General features: G+C 32.3%; 1 protein-coding gene across 13 annotated transcripts in view; it reads right to left on the bottom strand.

The window, feature by feature from the left end:
• PTPRK (protein tyrosine phosphatase receptor type K) overlaps positions 1–21978 on the bottom strand; it is a 742018-nt gene that overhangs the window by 122672 nt on the left and 597368 nt on the right. For all 13 annotated transcript variants that reach the window (XR_012489194.1, XR_012489195.1, XM_074309869.1 and 10 more), the window contains exons 9-12: positions 21336–21445; positions 19073–19274; positions 17489–17594; positions 1461–1734 (exon numbers count right to left, since the gene is read on the bottom strand). Coding sequence is in view for 11 of the 13 variants with exons in the window: in XM_074309869.1 (XP_074165970.1) it covers positions 1461–1734; positions 17489–17594; positions 19073–19274; positions 21336–21445 (692 nt within the window). In the remaining 2 variants the exon portion in view is untranslated. The remainder of the gene's footprint in view (positions 1–1460; positions 1735–17488; positions 17595–19072; positions 19275–21335; positions 21446–21978) is intronic.

Here is a 21978-nt window from a genome sequence, read left to right as displayed (position 1 = left end):
ATTAACACCCCTTCTCATATCACAGATTAAGTCACTAAAGTTAATTTGCTGTCTCTCACCTCTTAAAAATTAAAAAAAAAAAAAGAACTATTTTTTTTGTGCTAGTATGTCTTTACATTCTAAATGGAATACAAATTTTTATACTTACTGCTTTATCAGTGCAACCAACTACCTTCGATGCAGTAAGAAGTCTTTAGGTAAGAGGGGGACATTTTGTTTTCTTTTTCAGTATTACCAAGCCCACATAGATGTAGAGAATAATTTCATAATACCTTTGGGTATATTCCCTTTGTTTCTTCTCTGTATACTCTGAGCTAAATATTTCAATAATTGGAAAGATAAAGATTTTATTTAAAAACTATTCAATAACTATCCAGAAGGTTTGGTTTCTCACAGGGGCTATAGAAATCTAAATGGAAGAACATGACTTCCTCTAATTAAAAGACTACAGCTAAGATCAAATTCCTTCAATCCAGTGATTCATCATTTAATTTCACAGATAATCCTTTAGGATTTTTACAACCTGAAGGCACTCTCCATAGAGCTATACATATCTAAAAATATAATCCTTAAATGGATTTTAAAACTTGGCAGCTGCCCTCTTGTGCAACACTCTGTGTGTGTGTGTGTGTGTGTGTCTTTCTCCCTCCCCTTTTTCTGTCTGTCTGTCTCTGTTTCTCTCTCTCTCATATACACACTTTCTGCCACTATCTCTCCCAAAATATATTTCCATTTTAAGAAAGAAAACCATTCAAAAAATAACATGGGGTAAAATAGACCTTTCTCCCCACAGAACCACAGTGGTATTTAACTTCTTGTGTTTTTCTTTTCAATATTCATACAAGACTAGTAACAGTATTCAAAAACAACTGTGTCCAAAATGGATAAAGGGAGGAGGTAACCAGGGAGATGTAAAGGCCTACTTTTCTAGCTACACAGCAGTTGGGCAATCTAGAGGCAGCTTTCTTCATGGACTCTGTCAAATGTACCACAGGCAGCACATTACTTTGTAATCAGTAGATTTTTACTTTGTTATTTTCTATTTGTTCAATACTGCCTGAAAAGTTTGCAACATTTTATTAGCCTGCTGAGGAGTACGCATTTTGTTTATCCTACAGTAAATTTAATCTTTTGAAGTGTGCCACCACAGAGAAAGGGGGCAAGAACAATGGTGCATATTTACAGAGGGTGCAGAAACACACTGCTTAAATCATTTTACTCAAAACGGCTACTGTGGGCTTTTATTAAAGCCTCAACTAGAAACAGTTACTAGGAAACGGGAGTTGGGTGAGATATGACTGGCGTGAAGCCATGGTCTCACAGTACAGAAATATGCCCAGTGGTAAAGGCAACAGCACCGCCATACACTATAACTTTTGACTAATGCTGTCTGGAATCTCTAAAAAGCCACTGGGCATTTCCTTGAAGCACTGACAAAGAAAATGTGGCTAGGTGCTTACCTTCTCCACACTGCTCATAGCCTGAAAATAGATGTTGTAACCTTTCCGAGGTGCTAGAGGAGGGTTCCAAAATCCTTGGTATGTCCTATTGTCACCAACAGTAAAAGGGGCAGGTTCAGGTAGATTCCCAGGGGGTAATTCGGCAGCAAAGTAATATGGTGAACCTCCACTCATGGCACTCTGGTAGGTGATGGGGACCTGGTAGCATTCCATTGCTCCTGTTTCTCGCTTGGTTCGGTGGGGATGTAATTCTTCCACCACAATTTGATAGGCACTTTTAGGTCACAAAAGAAAAAAGAAATGGCAATATTGCCAGTTAGTTATGCTAAAAGTTATAAGGCATCTACAGATATTTTAAATACAATTTAACAATTCTAAAGAAGGGAAATGGGACATTCTCTAATCCCATATCCCAAATATGTGGAACAGGAAACAAATGACACATTTTTATATTAATCTTTACATTAATGTAATTTTTATTGTCTCAAAGCTGTTTATTTTTTTTGAACAATTATTCTCAGTGCAAGCAACTTTATTAGCATTGCTATAGAATGCTAAATAGGCTTCTACTTTCTTTCCACATGATCCATGTGATACAAAACAAAAAGAAAAAACATATTAAAGAATCCTCTCCACATTTTGGAAATTTTCTTTAATGATGCACTCTAAAAAAGAATTTGACACTAACCACAGCCATGCAATAGATTAGGTTCCTTGTCTGATAGTTTAAAATATTTAAAGTTAACATTTCTCTCTGAAATGATATTATAGAAAGCTCAGCTTCAAGGCCTGACATAATGACTGCCTTTGGGCTGTGCTTGAAGCACCGATTTGCAGTTGTCATATCATTAAAGACAGAATGTGCTGACAGGCTTCTCCACCTCTTGACCTTGCTATGGCATCTCTCTTGGCTCAGAGCTATAGAGATCTAAAGTACAAGTGACATGTTGTAATATGGGCACAGATGGACAGAAATCTGTCCACTCTACCAAAATAGACTGCCTCATTTTCTTACAGTTGTCAATGATAAAATACCACAAATTGTAGAAACAGATGGCATTTGGCCTATTAAAATGCCAACTTAAACCTTCCAATACCTTTCTGAAAAGGCTGGATAGTTTTCTACTAATGTTTATTATCTATAGGGTCTGGGAGAAGGATAACTCTGAAATAAAAAAAAAAGTATACTCTAGAACTAAAATTTTTGTTAGCTGTTTATTACTGAACTCACTCTATTATTGTATATAACAAATTTTTTAGGTAAAGGTGCTGTTAAGAAAGATATATGCCACTATTTTAGACTCAATTAAAAGAACATAAGCTTTAAAATGACTGAAAAATTGAAATAATAAATATGATTTAACTTTAAACTTTAGATTCTATAAAAATATGAAAGTATCCTCTTTATTATTTTTATGTCCCCTCTAATTGATTAAAATAATCTAGAACTCTAAGAAAGAAAGTTGGCTCTTTGAATAAAGGGTCAACTTATGACGAAAATGTTATTCAGAAATAGAGAATATCAAAAGTCCTTTTTACAAAAACCTGGTCTGTATAAACTGTATAAAGAGAAATGAGAGAACTAATTAGACCTAAGACAGACCTTAAAGGAAATGATTATCTTTTACCCTAAATATTTAGAAATAATTATTTCTCTCAAAACATAGCAACAAAATATGTGATTGCTACATACCCCATACTTCCTTTTCCTTAGAAATATAATGAAAGCATTAGTAAATCACAGTTGCAAATTTGGGAAACCAACCAAAAGCAAAGTCTACACAAATTGATATTGTGTGCATTGCATCTTTCTTTTCCCTTCTCCCTGCCAGCTTGGTTCCTCTAAGATTCTAAGATTGGCACTGACAAGAATTCTGCTCTGAGAGGTGCCCAGAGAGCAGGAATTTTTCAATTCAAAATGCTTTAAGTCTTAAGCATAGACTCAGCAGGGGAAGTGGAATTCATAGCATTGCAGACATATGCCCAACAACAAGAAGACACTCCAGGGGCTTTTTCATTTTATTTTTCATCTGTATTTGCATTGTACATTCATATAATCAAGAAATTTCTGAAGGGAAGAGGATCTGAAGGATTATTTCATCCATATTTCTCATTCTATATTTGATAAAATGAAAGCCTAGAGAAATTAGATGACATAAGTCATGGTCATAGAAGAAGTCCATGACAGAGCCAGGATTAGAACCTAGTAAAGTGATTGCAGGATTAGTATAATGTGATTAATTTTACTTTCATAAAAGTAAATGTTTGTTTTATATGTTTTTGTACAAGTCACTGGATTACTGGAAAGATGCAGATGAAAATGATATAACCAATAATCTTAAAGAGTTTATAATCTAATAGAAAAAAATAAATTGTAAAAATAAATAATTATAATGCAACTTAAGACTGTTGTATGTGCCTAGGAGAGTAAGAGATAGCAGTTGATTAGCTTGGCATATCAATCCCTCCACAATCTGCCACTATCCCATGTTGACAAGCTTATAGCACACATTCTATGTTCCAGTCACAAAGATCTATTGGCTATTTCCCAAACACATCAGTCAATCTCCTCTTTCTGGGCCTTTGTACAAATTGTCCCCAATAAGGGAATGAACTCTCTTCTCACTCCTTGCTTGAATCCCCCTAATTTTTGTCAAGGCTCAGCTCATGTATTTCCTCCAAAGGGAAATCTATCTTAGATCCCTAATTTTTCCATGTTCATAAATTATCACACATCATCTTCTTCTCCCCCCTCCCCCAGTATAATGTAAGATTCTTGAGGGCAGACATTGGTGTGTGTGTGTGTATGTGTGTGCATCTTATTTTTGTGTTCCCTAGGACCAAAGTAGACTTAATTTAAAATAAACAAACACAAACTTTTAGCTGAGTGTGTGTTTGTGGGGAGAGGGGAGATATGGATGTGTTTGAGACATAGAGATAAAGAAATACAGGGAGAGAGACAGAGAAATTGAGAATTCAAAAGTAAAGATACTTGTGAGAATCAAAGGACATGAGTCATTTCTGGATAGAGGGTGCTGAGAAAATTTAATGAGGTGGTATTTGAGCAAAAAATAAAATAAGCAAGTGAACAAGTAGACAAATTGGCCAACTTTCTTTCTTAGAGTTCTAGATTATTTTAATCAATTAGAGGGGACATACAAATAATAAAGAGGATACTTTCATATTTTTATAGAATCTAAAGTTTAAAGTTAAATTTATATACTATACAAGGTATAGTAGGCAAAAAAAAAAAAAGACGTTGGTTGAAATTGAGTCTAGTATTGTTGAGATATATTGTACATTGTGGGGAACAGTATTAAATAAAGTTAGAAATGTAGGCTGTAGGCTAGTTATGAAAGGCTCAAGTACTGTACAAAGAAGTATCAACTTTTTCTAATAGGAAATAAAGACACCAAAGAAGGTTCTTTCTACCATACTCATATTTCTCCCTTATTGAATCTCTGGGTTCATGAAAAAATTAAGCAAAAGACTAAGTATAAATATTTTCACTAGCAGATGATATCTAATCATCAAAACTCATATAAACAGTCAGGTAACAGTTGTGTTCAGTTAAACTGAAAGGAGCCTATTAATTAAGGATACTCAACTGAACACAGTCTGTGGCTCCAACCTCCCAGAATAAAGCCAAAGAACTTATTAGAAATATTTTATGTCATCACTAGGGTTGAGGTGGAACTTTGAGGAAAAGGAATTAACTCTTGGATGAAAGACCCAAAGCAGTGATCAAATTAACTCACTGAGGTGTGTTTTTTGATGTGTCAGTGTTCCTGGTTACCTAAAAGATATTGGGGCAGTTTACCATTTCCTTCTCCAGCTCATTTCACCTGGTTACCTATGGCATAGATAGTAACTCTGTTCAGTAGGGAACTTTTGTGGAGCTATAAATTAATAAATGAAATTATTTCCAACTATGTAATCATGATAATTCATATTCATATGATACTTTTATGACTTACAAAGTACTTGATATATATTAGCTCATTTGACCATTACACTTCTTCTGTGATATAGCTAATATAGCTATTGTTTTCTCCCATTTACAGATGAGGGTACTTGAACTTCAAAGTGGTACAGCAAAAAGTGGGCTGAATTTGTAAAGGCATATGGGTTCAAATTTGACTGAACTTAATGACTTTTGACTCTATGTCTAGAATTTATGACTCATTAAAAGATGATAGTGATCCCATGATTCAACAGTGAATGCATTAGCAGCACAGGAAAAATCCTATGATATAATAGTGAATGTGACAACAGCACACACAAACATAATGGGACCAAATCCAATGTTCTTTTTTTAAAATGTCACATTACAGCAATAAATAATATCATATGATTGGGGTCTGTAAGGTCTCTTGAACATTTTTATAAATCATCATTTGACAGATGAGGCAATTAAAATCTAAAGAAGTTATAAGTAATAATAATAATAATATCCATAATAACATTTAATATTTAGATATAATCTATTATGTAACAGGCATTATGCCAAACATTTTATAATTATCTCATTTGATCCTCACAACAAACCCAAAAGGCAGGTGCTATTATTATCCCTGTTTCATAGATGAAGAAACTAAAGAAAGCAGATGTTGAATAACTTAGACAGGGTTCCATATCTCATGTCTAAGTCAAAATTTGAACTGAAATCTTTCAGACTCCAGGCTTGCTACTTTATCTCCTGGGCTATCTAGTTGTCCTTGGCTGTTGCTCAGTCATTTTTCAGTCTTGTCTGACTCTTTGTGACCCTGTGTAAGGTTTTCTTGGCAAAGATACTGGAGTGGTTTGCTATTTTCTTCTTCTACTCATTTTATAATGAAGAAATTTACAATGAATAAACAGTAAGTTTCTGAGGTTGGATTTGAACTTTTGCAGGAGTCTGTCTGATTCCAGACTTAGCACTCTATCCACTATGCTACCTAGTAGTCTTAAGTAGAACTGGTATTTAAATCTAGATTTTTTTTTGCCATAATAGAAAACTTTATTGTGAACAAACCACACAATCATGTGTAGTGCTTTAATGCTCAATGATTCTTCACTGAACCTCTCACAGTTTTCCCCCCTAATTTATTTACTTGGGGAAAAAAGAATCAAAATATCTGAAAGTATAGATCTGAGACCTTTAAAATATGTTAAATCAAAGTCATATATAAAATAAAAATCCTCGAATAAGAAGTGTTAATAGAATTCCTTTTAGTCACGCTAATTTTTATCCCAATTGATGACCCTGGCATTTTAAATTTTATATTATATTTTATATTTATATTTATATTATAGCTATAAAGGTTCAATAATGCAATTCAAAGTAGCAATCATCCTTACCATATCTACTTATTCTTTTGTTAGAAAGAAATTTTACATTAACTAGCAGTTAAGCATTTACAATTTACATTGTTAATTTACATTTACAAAAATTTTATACATGTCACTTTGTCTTAACAATTAACATTTTACAAATATAAAACTGATGTTTACATCTAAGGAAAGGTCTTTCCAAAGTCACCTAAGAAGTAGCTGTATCATGACTATATATCAAGGTTGCCTTACTTTCTCACTTTGAACATCAACATTCATTCTAAGTCGTTCTGCACTTGGAATTTTCAATATGAGCTTCATGAGTATGGCTCATTGAATGATAATTCCCCCAAAAAAGAAGAAAGATGCATCACAGACTTCATATGGACAGAAAGCAAATATTTTCTTCAAAATCTTTTCCAATAGAAAATCATAGAATACTAATCAAAAGTATCCTTAATAATAAAATTATCCACAAAAATTCAAAATTTTATCTTTCCTTATATCTACTTATTTTGCTTTTCTACTCAAATATACATCTGATCCACTTATATATATATTATATATGAAATCCTCTATCTTTTATAAATATATGTATTACATGAAATCCTGTGGCATCCCATAAGTCTATCTCATCTTATCTTTCTCCCCAAATAAACATGTAGTCTTGATTGTGATTTCCCCAAACTTGTACTCTTAAAAACCTACTACATATTTCATATTTAAACTCAGGCCTTTCTAACTCCAGGTCTGGTATTATATCCACTGTGCTACATTGCTGTCTTTCTATTAATTTATCTATTTATACATTATCTATAGCCAATCTACTTAGATATTATATATATATATATCCTCACCACTAATACACGATTCAAAAGTCCTCCATAAACATCTTGAAGATTGTATAATTAATTGTGGCTATTGCAAAAACATAATCATCACTTTAAGGTCAATATTCAGATTATAGAATCCTCTGAACATATCCATATATTACAGGACTTATAATTAGGTACTTTTCCAGAACATGGAACTGTCACATTCACGTTGGATTGGCATAATCTTCTAAGAATTCAAAATCATTTGTATGTCTTGATGATTTCTTAATTGAAGGCTTTCCTTTGCAAATTGGAACTTTTCTCTTGTTTCTCTTAGTCTTCCAATGGCTCTTTATTTTTCTCAGATTGATCACACATTAAATTTTGGTTTTCAGTCAGTCTACCATAATAATAATTTGCCTCATCTACTCCTATACTTGTATAAATATCTGCTACTGCACTTTTAAAAAAAGCAATTATGTGCCTGTATGGATTTATGCATTTAATACTCTCTAGTGATTATTGTGGCAATTTCTTAAAATGATGTAAATCATAATATATCCATGCTTACCCAAAATCAGTGTGACTGTTATTACTATTTTAGGTTCTCTAATGGACTGTATACATTCTCCTTAATATACTAGGAACTTTCCTGAGTTTTTCTTGATAAAAACTAATTTATTAGATTCTAATGGAGTACATGGGCTATAAAACAATGATTGCACTTTCTCAACATGCCCATCACATTTTTAATTATACTCATAAATGTTTCTCGTGACATACATTATACATTGCTTATTCTTCAACAATTAAATGGAGCGATGACTAGTGAACTGTACCCGGAGTCAGGAAAATCTGAGTTCAAACTGATCTCAGACATTTATTAGCTGTATGATACTGGACAAGTCCTCAGCCTCTTTGCCTCAGTTTCCTCTACTGCAAATGAGAATAATAGTATAGAGTTGATATGAGGATCAAAGATTATTAGATAATATTTGTAAAGCATTCAGAACAGTTTCTACAATATTATAAGAACTTAATAAATGCTTAATTTCTTCTTCTTCTTGATAACTTCTTGTAATGGATGTGTTAAGGATAACACATCTATCATGTGGCTCCTCCACTACCTTTTAAGTGATCTTAATTCTTCAGCAACTGTAGTATTTGATAACTTACCACTGCAATACAATGAAAGAGTGTTGATTTGAAAAAGATGAAATTTCATGTCAAGGAGAAGATCAAGGCTATTAAAAAAAAACATGATTTCCCAAAAATGATAGATCTAGCTCTCTTCCTCAATCCTGGATCTAATTCCCTGTTCATTTGCAGTTATTATCTGATCAAGGCACAAATGTGATTATGCTGATAGACAAGCTGTATAGTTTAATCATTTAACTACATATCAGGTCTGAACCAAAAGCATTCTTCATCCACTTCATTTTTCCAATGTCATAGCCTTTAGCATGGTTATGTATATCACTTAGGAGATTGTAAAATATTTCAGGATATAGTGTAAACAGCACAGTGTTTTATGCAAACAGAAACATCTGAAGGCTCTCACTATCTATATGCCATATCTACCTGAACTATACTTACTGAATCTTCCAGAGATGGAGTTCAGATGGAGAAATAAAGGAAGTTGCTGCACTCCTGCAATATTCCCTGACAAACAACTTTAAAATTAATAGCTCAAATCATCTTACACTCATCATACTAGCTAAAATGAAAGATGACGTTCAATTGGTCCATAAGTTGTGACATATAGTTGTAATGATATACTACTGTGCTATAAGAAATGATGAGCTGGTTGATTTTAGAAGAAAAAAAAACATGGAAAGATTTGAGCCAATGAAGAAAGGCACTATTTACCTCCAGAAAATGAACTGACAAATAGAAATATTCATAGTGTGGTCTTACATATATGTACGTATATGTCTGTAAACATATACATAAATAAATATATATATATATATATTTGTGTTTAAAGGTAGTATTCTCTAGGATGGGATGGCTCTAGAAGGAGGGAGAAAAAAGTGTACAGCAAAGAAAACTTAAAAGAAGGCACTGAAAAATTAGAAAGCTATAAAAATGTGTAGTATGTAATATTTTTAAAAATATTGTCAGAAATGAAAATCTATGGTTTTTTATTGAATCCTTTATATTTTGCTGTGTATATGGAATTGGTATCTTCTCCCCCATCCCCGTTTTGTGTTTACATTTTAAATGAAGAAAAAGTTGAAAAAAATAATCTTCAATCAAATTCTGAAATGACAGAACCAAAAAAAAATTTCTAGCCCAAAACAACTTAGGAAGGAGAATTTTGTGACACTGGGCTATGGGCCCAAGCCAAGGCTGACTATAGCACCAGTGGTGAGCCTGAGAGGAGGTAACAGAATCAGCGTCACCTTTAGCAGCTCTCAAAACTGATATGATAAGGGGGATCCAACAATTTGTCAAAAAGAAACTATAGGGAAGGTCGGTGCTAGGACTGGCTGCAAAACAGGACTGTGTTTGGAAACTCCATTATCTATAACCAGTTCCCAGTAACATTTCCAGAAAAGAAAAGAGCTCTTTAGATCACAAGATCATACCACCTTGGTATGTGCACTGGAAAAACTTCTAAATCCACAAAATTAGCTCTGAAAAAAGCAGAATAAATATAACTGAAACTTATGACAGTGTGTACCCCATTCCCTCTTTTACTTGCAGAACATAAACGGATTTTAATATAAAAGTCAAGAAATAGGCTGGGGATCTAAGCAAACAACTAACAACAAATGTAATAACAAGAATAAAAAAATACTGTGGTGACAGGAACAAACTCAGAAGAAAACAATCGAATCAAAATAACCACAAGTTTGAAACATAAGCCCGAAACACAAGCCCAATAAGAATTCCTTAATATTTTAGATTTGTGTATTTTCAAAATCAAATAAGAATAAGAGAAAAACATTAGGAAAAGAAATGAGCAAAAATTATGAAAAGATAATTAACATTACATTTGGTAAAAGAGGCACAACAATACTGAAGAAAATAACACCTTAAAAAAAAAATAACAGACCAAATGGAAAGAGGTATAACAATATACTGAATAAAATAATCCCTTAAATAGCAAAACTGTCCAAATAAAAAAAGAGGCTTTAAAAAAACTCTAAAGAAAAATAATTACTTAAAAAGACAAAGTGAACCAAGTAGAAGTAATGACTCCATAAAACTTCAAGAAAAAATAAAACAAAATGCCAAAAATGGGGGAAAATAGAAGAAAATGTGAGATATTTCATTGGAAAAATAGTTCACCTAGAAAATAGATTCAGGAGTTTAAGAATTCAAGAATTATTATACCACCTGGGCATTATCAAATTACTTTGGACATAGTTTCAAATTGCTCTCCAGAATAATTGGATCATTTTACAACACTTCATAAATAAAATTGATATTATATTCCTTGCCTTCTCAAGGGGATAAAGAAAATCTAGAAGGGGATAAAATGTGGAAATACAAATTTTGAAAATATGAATATTAAGGATAAATAAGAAATTAAATAATAAGTGCTAATAGTTAATAAGTATTAATTGCAAAATCAACAAAATTTCCAATGCAGTAGGAGAGATAGCTTTTCATTTAGGAATAGAAATCCAAATGTTTAGAAAGGGATTCTTTTTTTTTTTTTTTGAAATACAGCCCTAAATCATTAGTGAATTGATTAGTGAAATGCAAATTAAAACAGCTTTAAGGTACCACATCACACCTGTCAGACTGCCTAAGATGACAGGAAAAGATAGTAATAAATGTTGGAGTGGATATGGGAAAACTGGAACACTAATGTGTTGTTTGTGGAGTTGTAAAATAATCTAATCATTCTGGAGAGCAATTTAGAACTATGCTAAAAGGGTTATAAAATCTGCATACCCTTTGAACCAACAGTCCCATTACTGGGACTGTATCCCAAGAAAATCATAAACAAAGGGAAAGGACACATGTGCAAAAATGTTTCTAGCAGCTCTTTTTATGGGAGCAAAGAATTGGAAAATTCATAAATGCCCATCAATTGAGGAATGGCTGAACAAGTTGTGGTATATTAAAACAATGAAATATTGTTGTTTTATTAAAAAATAAATAAATAAATAAATAATGAACATACTGATTTTAGAAAGGCCTGGAAAGATTTACACAAATTGATGCTGAGCAAAATAAGCAAAACCAGGAATATACTGTATATAATAACAGCAAGAATGTGCAAAGATCAACTATGAAAGGCTTGGTTCTTCTCAGTAATTCAGTGATCCAAAGCAATCCCAATAGACTTTGGACAGAAAATGCCATCTGCATCAAGAAAAAGAACACTTCCTAGTTGTGTGACCCTGTGCAAGTCACTTAGTCCCAATTGCTCAAGCAAAAATAAACAAAAAGCCCAAGTCATTTATGTTACCTTGTATCATTATCCACAAGAATTGTGCATATGCACATAGATAAAATTCATCTTTTAAAAAAAACCCATTGATTTCAAGAGATATACATAAAATTGTGGGAATTTAGGGAGCATAACTATCAAATGTAAAACAACTTAACAAAGTTGTTTCACTTTCTCAGATGTGCATGAAACCATTAAATAATTTAGGTAGAGTATGCTGTTATAAGTACATACTTTGAAGTCTTAGAATACTAACACTGGAAGGAACTATAGAGCTCACTTAGTACATCTTGTTTCTTTTACAATAAATAAAATGAATCCCAAAGAGATTAAATTATTTGTCCAGAGTCACATTACAAACAAATGTGAAAAAAATAAAATGACCACAAAGAGAGCATTGTGAATATTTGTTACCTCCACAGAGGTGAAGATATCATGCTTATAGCAGAACCTGCTAAGATAAAAATTTGTATTTTTTTTAAACAAAATAAGATAATAATCTCTCTTGAGAGATTGCTACTTTTCTCCTGGCAGGAGAGTTGGAGTTAAATTGTGACCCTTCAGAAATATAATTTCAATGGATCAAAAAATTTAATACATTTTCCCAGAGGTAGACTCCCCCATATATTATAATTCACAATTAAAACTATCTAGATCATAATCTGAACAAATCCAGGAAGAACAGCTAATTTTTTTGAAATATGAATAAAAAATCTTAAAGCCTATGGGATTGATGTTTAAATCATAAAATTGCATTCATTTTGAATGATAATCTGGAGTTATCAAACTATGATGAATTAAAGGGATTTTTTTTTTTAAGTTGTAGATGAGATCTGAAGGTCTAGATGAAACATGCAATGAACACAGAACATTTTTAAGTGCCTTACAGGTCTACACAACATTTTTTATACTGTGTAGCTAGGAATTCTTTCTAGCTAACTGAAAGATTAAATTGATAATACTCCTTTGCAATTTTATCAGGTACCATAATGATCAGTGTGGTGCATATTTTTTTTTGTTCTGAAAACAGCATGAAATATTGAGATTAAAATAGGTAACTAGATCAGAAACAGTAGAAATAGAAGAAATATATGAAGTGAAATCTCCCCCTAGAAGATGATCAATTCCAATTTCACTTTGTATAAAGATAAAGTCACATGTTCAGCAATAATATTACATTACATAGTTACATTTAGGTAACATATGAATCTATTGGAAAAGAAAGTTTTTCAAATGTAAGGTATAGATCAAAAGCTGGTGCTGGGTAAAAAATGAAGGAAAAATATGGTTTAATAGGGTGCAATTATTTAAGAAACATAATCAGTGTGGATAAGATATGGAGAGACTTTCATCCAATTCTTAAGTGAACAAATGAGAAGAACTAGTTAATTTGGAAAGTCCAAGGTAGCCTGTAATGTAATTACTGAATTAGTAAATGAAACCAAATAATTTTAGATCATAAGGAAGTAGATATAAGTCCTCTCTTCAAGTATGATAACTTTATTCATTCATAACAAATAATCAAAGTTGTTTATGGGTTCTTTCCAGAAGAACCCAATTCCTTAGGTGTCCTGAATGAGGTAGAATTACATAATAATGAATATGAGAGTGAATTAATTAATTAAAATTCTAAGTGTTTGCTATGTGTCAGGCACTATGTAAAGTGTAAGGCAAACAAATATTTTAAAATGTCACTGTATTGGGGCATTGTATTCTAAACTGTAAGAAAACGATACAGACTCAGAAAACTAATGCAAGATGATTTGGACAAAAATATATCTATGATGGTGAATGGATTCATCAAGTAGTCAAATGATATGTTCTTTCGAGACATAATATTATTATTGATTTGATAATTGTGTACTTTAAGTGCATTCTAAAATTAAAAATCTTTCTCTCTTCCTTATGAGTGAAAAATGATCAACAGTAGAATCATTTAGTCTGGGAACTATTGAGTTCCAGAGACCTGAAATCTTTGATTTTATCAATTTACCTACTTACCCTAAAGAACAAATAATAACTTTTTAAAAGTTTATTTTGTAAAGAAACCATACCTGGAATTTGAAACATTCAAGTTTAATAGAAAGTCCATTACAGTGTATGTTATAGGAAGAGTAATAGCATTTGCTGGATGTAAAAGACTTGCATTTGAATATCTGGCTGTTTGCTCTCTATTCCATTAAATTTAAGCAGAAACTTTTTGTTGTTGTTGTTGTTTGTTTGTTTTTTTGCCTATTTTTGTATGCCCAAGATTTTGCACTTGTCCAGTCATTTCAGTCATGTTTGACTCTTTGTAATCTCTTTTGGGATTTTCTGGGCAAAGATATTGGAATGGTTTGCCATTTCCTTCTCTACCTCATTTTAGGAATTTGAGGAAACTGAAACAAAATTAAGCGGGTTTCCCAGGGCACACAGCTTGTGTGGGTGGTGGATTTTAACTTGGAAAGGTGAGTCTTCTGAATCCAGCCCTGGTGCTTTATCCAATGTACCAACTAGGTACACTTGGGCTTAATACTTAGACTTTCAATAAATATCAATTGCTTCCTTGGAGTTTCCCCATCTAGAGTAAACAAGAACAGATGATTTTAATGTTCTAAATTTTATCCAGCCAAGAGCTGGACTGCTACTTACTATACACATGACTTTGGATAACATATAATCTTGTTGAATTTCAGTTTAGACAATGGCAAAGCAAGAATATCACCTTTTGTATAAAACAAATTGATTTCCATGTAAGCAAAGGTTCCCTTGTTGACTTCAGCTGCTAAAAAGTTGATATCTGAAGTAAGTAGATGAAAAGGAACCAAGAGCAATACCTTAAATTAGGCTATGGTTGACTGCCCAAGATAATTCAAGACCAGAACAAAACAAAGTTGCAAAGTAGGTTAGATAATCCAAAGTCCAAAGCAGTTAGTTATAGCTATTAGTATATCCTCTCTCAATTAAAATTTTCAAATAATTTCATCAATATAGTTGGAATAAGCTGAAATCTTCCACATTATAATTTATAAGTAGATAACACCAAAGTTTTATGTCAAGTAAAACATGCTGCAAACTATCATATAAAAAGGTGGCATAAGAAAGAGCATGACTATCTGAAGAGGTATAAGCTGAAGTGACTAGACATCTCCCAAAAGTAACTGTCAATCTAAGAAGCTCTAGTTAAGATCATAGGGCACAATATTCTGATTATAAGGTATACTAGAATCTTTAAATTTAGTTCATAGGCATGATTTTGGTCCTATGTTGAATATTTGACTCAACATTTCATATAGAGCAAAATCATAGAGGACCTGGGAAAGTTTTAATCATATCTTAAAATGAAAACAACACAATTTAATAAAAACCTATAGAAATATTAGTGGTTACTTTTGTTTTAATGGGGGGAAAAAAAGGTAATTTTCCCCATATAATTCAATTTAAAGAATAAATGATTTGGATTCCAATGCTATCTTACAACCTTGCTATCCTGATTTGTTAGTCAAACAAATGTGCTTGACTCACTATGTAAAAAGTCCCACATTCCAGACAATGCTTTACAGGTTCAGAAACACAACTCTTTATTATCTTATTTGCCATTAGGCAGGAACCACCCAGAGCTCTAGGATAAGGACCAAAACAATATAATCATTACTTTGGGATGATGTGTCAAATAAATTAATTGAAATTTTTAAAATGTTTAATATATTTTAGACACTGTGCTATTCTTTATCCTGCTCTATTGTTATACTCTGTTTAGTATAGAAAGGACAAAATATAATTCCTGCACTTGATGTTTACAACAGAGGAGGCAAGTTATATTCAGGAAATAATTAACAGAAAGAAAGTATTAGAATTGAGACTTGACAACATGTTTTCCAAAGACCATACTCAGTATTCCTGTGACTTCTCACCATTTCCTTTACCTGAATTATCTCACCAGGTTTCAATGTCAATTGCTGGAATTGTCTTGCTTTTGTGTTTATAACCTGATTTTTTTTTTTAAAAACATGATTCACAAACACAAAAAAAAGGCTTTTCATCAGTTCATTAGTTAATTGCACTGAGTCTAGCTAGCTAGAGATGTATAAAGTAGTTGAAGGATCTTTTTCTCATAAAAGTAATATTATATTGTAAAATATTCTATCATTTGCTCATATTTTAGTAATTTTTTTATCTTTTTGTTAAGTAGATATTTAAAATTTTATTCTCATTGATAGCTACTATTAGTTGCTCTGTGCTTAAAAGACAGTTTGTGATACTGAACTTGGCAAAGTCTTCTAATACTAAAAATAGGAAGTATTATGAACTTTCAGTTGTTACTCCTCTCTTTTTAAAGCTGCCAATAACAAACTGTTTTTAAAAGGAGCTTTAAATTATTATCTATATTCACTGTGTATACCTCAGAAATGACTAAATATTAAAAGTAAAAAATTAATTTTAGTCCACAAAGAAGCAATAAACATTTAACAACAAATAAAACAGGGATACACAAAGAGAAAATCAGACTCCATTAGTAGTTTAAAAAAAGCTTTATAGTAATGTTAGATGACTTGAACAGAATCATGATGCCCAGTGAAAGACAATATGTATTTGAATTATTTTGTGTCCTTAAGTATTACTTTTATGTCAGTAAAGGAATAGCTTTTTCAAATAACAAGGAAGCAACATGTTGCAATAAACAATACAAAAATCATCTTGGTATCCGATTTCTATAGTAGAGATGTTATAATTTTGATAACTCTATATGTATATCACTATATAAAATTAGATTTTATTACAAATTTGAAAATGATCACTAACCATGTACATTTAGACAGTACAAATAAATCTTTCTTGTGTTGAGGAGGAAAAGGCTAGGAGATTGGGAGAGAAAAGACAAAAACTATTTCCTGAAATTAACCAGACTCATTTTTTTAATCATTGGGTTGAAGTGAGAGAAAATGTTTCTGAATGGTAAAGTAAAAATAGGGTACTTTATATTGGTACATGGGGCAAACTAAATAAAATTTAATAGCTCCAATACAATTTCCAATAACAGGTGCTTCAGGAAAAAAAAGGTCAGATAGTTTGTATTCAATGCTGTTATTCTGCTTCTATTTCCTCAGGTTCCAATTTTTCTATCATACATATGAAATTCGCTATATAATAGTTGATTTACTGCATTGGAAAAGAGTTATTTTCCAATCTTCTTTCTGACAAATATCTTCAAACTTCATATTCCACAGATACCAAGAGAGGGAAAAAAAAACCCGATATGGTACTAAGAGAAAAAAAAAATCAAGAATCTAAATCAAATAAAAAAGAGGGGGCTAAGAATATGAAAGGATCTCCTCATAATTTACTTCTAAATTACAGGTCTATATGTAGGCTTTGTACAGGCAAATAAAAAATTGACAATAATGCCAAATGAATAAATATTACTTAGAAATAAATTATATTATTAGCTTTTAGGCAATGAAAGCATAAACTGTTCTGTTGGCTGCTTCTTCTGTTACCCTTCCTCTTACCTGATGGGTGCACCTTTAGCTTGTGCAGGTCTCAATAAAACTGTTATAGTGGTGGCAGTTTCATTAAGGGATGCATCAATTCCTTCATAGTCAGGTAAGGTGGGAGCTGATTAAAGGGAAAGGGAGAAAAAGAGGGTTTGATAAAGTAACACAGTTTTGTCAGAGTTTAAATTATGCTGAATTCCAAAGGAAATGAAAATCTATGCAACATTTAATTGCCAAATATGTTCATTGGGGGAAAAAAGCACATAACACTAATTACTACAAATCTTTAGATATTTGTGTTGAACAATTTTGGCAATAAACATTTTGTTGATTTTTACATGAAAAAAATTAAAGAGAAACCATGAAATGGTGGAGCAAAAGTATGGGGAAGAAGAATTGAGGAAAGTTAGCTAATAAAAATGAGACTCAATAGAGGCATTTAATATACAATCATGAAATATTATCATGGAAGGTCACTGAGTTATTGACTTGAAAGGAACCCTTAGGGATTATAAAATGGGACTTTTCATTTTGTGGCTCTAGAGCCTAAGGCTCCAAAATAATCAAATGTTTTACTCAAGGTAATACCAGTAATTAGTTACAGAACCAGGACTAGTATTTAACTGCTAGGTTCCCAGTGCTATCTTCTTCCATCATATTATAGCTGTGTGTAAAAAAAACTTTCTTATCTCAGGCATTTATATTATTGACTGCTTCTAGGCACATGAACAATTTTGATTAGGTTTGGGTAAAAAAAAAAAAAAACTGAAAAAAAAACAGAATATAATACAAAATCAGAAATGCCCATCACTTTTATGAGGAAATTTTTCATTATCTAAAGTCAATGAAGTTGGTTGGAAGAGGATAAGAAATTCAGTTAGTGAATAAAAGATGAATAGGAAGGAAAAAACATGGTCCAATGTGCTCTTCTATGCAATAGGTAATTTACTGAGGGAGAAGTGAGTGCTGGGTAGTATGTTATGTGCTGCTGCAGTAATAACTGCCTTAGATATGGCTAGTCAATGGTGATTAATAATTGAGGTCAAAGGTCTCAACCAATGGCTTGTGACATTATTCAGGGCAGAACTAAATTAAAATATAATTGGAAATATTTAACAAAATACATGGAGATGCAAAAGAACATAATGTTAATACATGGCTTTCTCAGTTATCATGCACTTCATGTTCTCTTAAGCGAGAAACTAAATAGAAAAAAAAACTTTAACAGTATATGGTTCTTTTTTTGATGTGAAGTTAGGTAAATATAATTATGTAATGCTTTTTTCTTATAGCTTTTTATTTATAAAACATATCGCATGGGTAATTTTTTAACATTTACCCTTGCAAAACCTTCTGTTCCAACTTTTCCCCTCCTTCCTCCCTACCCCTTCCCCTAGATGGCAGGTAGTCCAATATATGTTAAATATGTTAAAGTATAGTATGTAATAATTTGAATTGAATGTATTTTAAGTGATTTTAAACCATACTAAATTTATTAAGATATATTCTCAAAAGCTATCTTTTTAAAAATGTATCACTGTTTCTCTAGAACTCAATAGTATAAAACAAAACACATTTCCATATCATTTATTTGAATACCTGAAATATTGGTTGTAACGTTGATTGCTGTAGCTGGCCCAAAGCCTTTGACAGTACTGGCTCTTATAAAGAACTGGTAGGTTGTTCCAGGGTGGAGATGCAAAAATACATGATGTGTACTGTTCCATAAATTTGTCACAGTCTGGGGAGGCCCAGCCACAGGAACGGCAGGATCAAATGATCTGATGCTGTTATAGCTTACCTATTTGTTAAAAAAATAAAAAAAAAAAAAAATTAAAAAAATGTCTTATTAGGCACTTTCCTACATCATGGTTAACTGCTCCTAACTTGTTTCCCAGTATCCATTGCATCCCTTCTCTTTCTTCTCCAATCTATCCTTAATACAAACTGCCTAAATGATATTCTAAATGTTGAAGTCTGACCATATCAATCCACTACTCAACAAACTTCAGTGGCTTCCCATTGTTTCCAGGATAAAATGTAAACTTCATTGGGTATTTAAGGCTCATAATCAATCACCTGGCTCAAGTTTGTCTTTCATACCTGTATTTTTTGCATAGGCTGTGGTCCTCACCTCTTTACTTTGGAACTGAAGTTTCTTCAGTCCTCAGTTCATGTATCATCTTTTTGAAGAGGTCTTTCCCCATTCCCTGAGTCTTTATGATGCCCATTGTATACTTCTGAGATGTACATACAAAAACATACATGTGTGTGTATATATATATGCACACACATATGCATCTGTGTACATGTACACATATATACTTTTATAACTCTCTAGAATGCAAACTCCCTGATGGTAAGCAAGAACTCTTTCATTTCTGTTTTTGTATCCTCAGAAGCTAATACAAGGCCTAGCATATGACAGCCATTTGGGAAATGCTTGCTGGCTTTCATTGAATGAATGAATGCTACATAACCTGTTTCTAAATAAAACCATCTACTTGCTAGAATTATTTTTTTTTTTCATTTACTTCACTTAACTTCCTTTTCTTCTCTTTTGTGGCATGCACATAGATTCATGTTTAGAATTTTGTGGCTATAGAAATACAAGTTTCCTTTGTTATAGCATTTTTTTCTAAATCAACACATTTTTATGTAAATAATATTCAAGATATGATAATATGATCACAACTTGCTGGAAGTTCATGATTCCCCCTTCAATGATTCACTTGCTTCATTTTGTAGCCACTGGAAATTTAAGCATTTATAAGCTTTAATCAAATCTAAGTAAGCACAGATACTTTTTGACTTGATTCTTTTGTAACTACTTTTTTTAAGAAAAGGAAGAAATAGACAAAATTCTGAAATGTGTGTATTTTTATAGCCTGTTTATCCCATTTTTGGACTCATGAGGAGAGAGTCTCAAAGAAACAGCCAAAGTCAATTTAAAACTCCAAGAGCCAGATTTGCAGGGACCTTTCCCTATTTTTGTATTATTTGAAATTCCCAGGTCTCTATTAAATCAGAAATTTTGACAGTTCTCCATTAATATTATAAGACTATATATTTGTTAATGTCATGATTTATTACACATAAACATGAAGAAGTCTGACTGACACTGCCAATACCTACCCTAGCAAGTAAAAAGAAAAGTTGCACATTTAGATTAACATAGAAATTTACAGATCCTGTTTCAGGATACTATAACTACTCAATATCAGAGAAACATCACTTAGAGGATCAAATACATTAAAATGCAAAGAGATTTATAGTTCATCTACTCCATTATCTCCATATGTTGATGAATAACATCAATATATGAGGGTTACAGAATGAAAATGGCATGCCTACAAGGTAGTTAAGAGGCATGAATAATAGAGCAATGAGCCTGGAGTCAGATTCATCTGAATTCAAAACCAGTCTCAAATATTTACTTGCAATGTGATCTTGAGCAAGGGACTTAACCTCTACTTGAACTGTAAAATGGGGATAAAAAGAAGATTCAAATGAGATAATATGTGTAAGAGTACTTGGCACAGTGCAGGGCATATAGAAATCATCATATATATATATAAATGCTTATGGACTTTCCTCCTTACTCTCCTTATACTCCCTCTCCTTCATGATCACATAAATAGCAAGAAGTAGAACAAGGATTAAAATTCAGGAAATCTGATTCAAAACCTAGCAACCTTTCCAGTATTCCCACAATTAGAAAATATTTAGAAACCACACTGAAGTGAACTAATAATGACCTGAATATTGTTGTTTCCTAAATTTTACTTCCCTTTTCTCCAATTCTGTTTTATCTCCCCTCCAATATGTTTATGCACATAAAAATGATTTTTTTTCATCATACCTCATATTGAGTGATGATTCCATTTGGATCTAAAGGTTCTTTCCAATTCAGGAAGATTTTGTTTTCAAATGAGGTTCCTTTCAGAGACTTGACAGGAACTGGACCAGGCACTACAAAGAAGAGGGGTTTGGTTAGAAATGTGTCTATATATGTGGGGAGGGGAAGGGATAAAGGGAGAGAGAAAGAAGCACAAAGAGGAACAGAGGGGGAGGGGGGAATGAGGAGGAAAGAGAGAGAAAAAAAGAGGGGGAGAGAGAGAAAGAGAGGGACAAAGGGAGGGAGGTAGAAATCAGATGTTTGAGATCAATTAATTATAGGTATAAATGTTTATGGCATACATACATACATACACACACATCTATATCTATATACTTTCTATTTATATCTAATATATATACACACACTGGAGACTAGGTCTCTCTACCTAGCCTGACCTGAAAGTATATAGCAACAACCTCTCATAGACAGGATTCTATTGTTGATTGGCAGCAAAGTTTTAATGTGAGTTGGTTTGCCTCACCTTAGGTAGCCTGGTAGCCTACTGATCCAGGGATTCACCTAACTGGTGCTGAACTATGGCAGACATATAATAGGCTTTAGCCCATTGGAGATTAGAACTCTTCTGCTAAAATAATTCAACAGC

This window comes from Sminthopsis crassicaudata, chromosome 4 (genome assembly GCF_048593235.1).
Source record: "Sminthopsis crassicaudata isolate SCR6 chromosome 4, ASM4859323v1, whole genome shotgun sequence".
NCBI lineage: Eukaryota > Metazoa > Chordata > Mammalia > Dasyuromorphia > Dasyuridae > Sminthopsis > Sminthopsis crassicaudata.
Note: the sequence above shows the minus strand (reverse complement) of the source record. Positions and strands in the feature narration are given on the sequence as shown.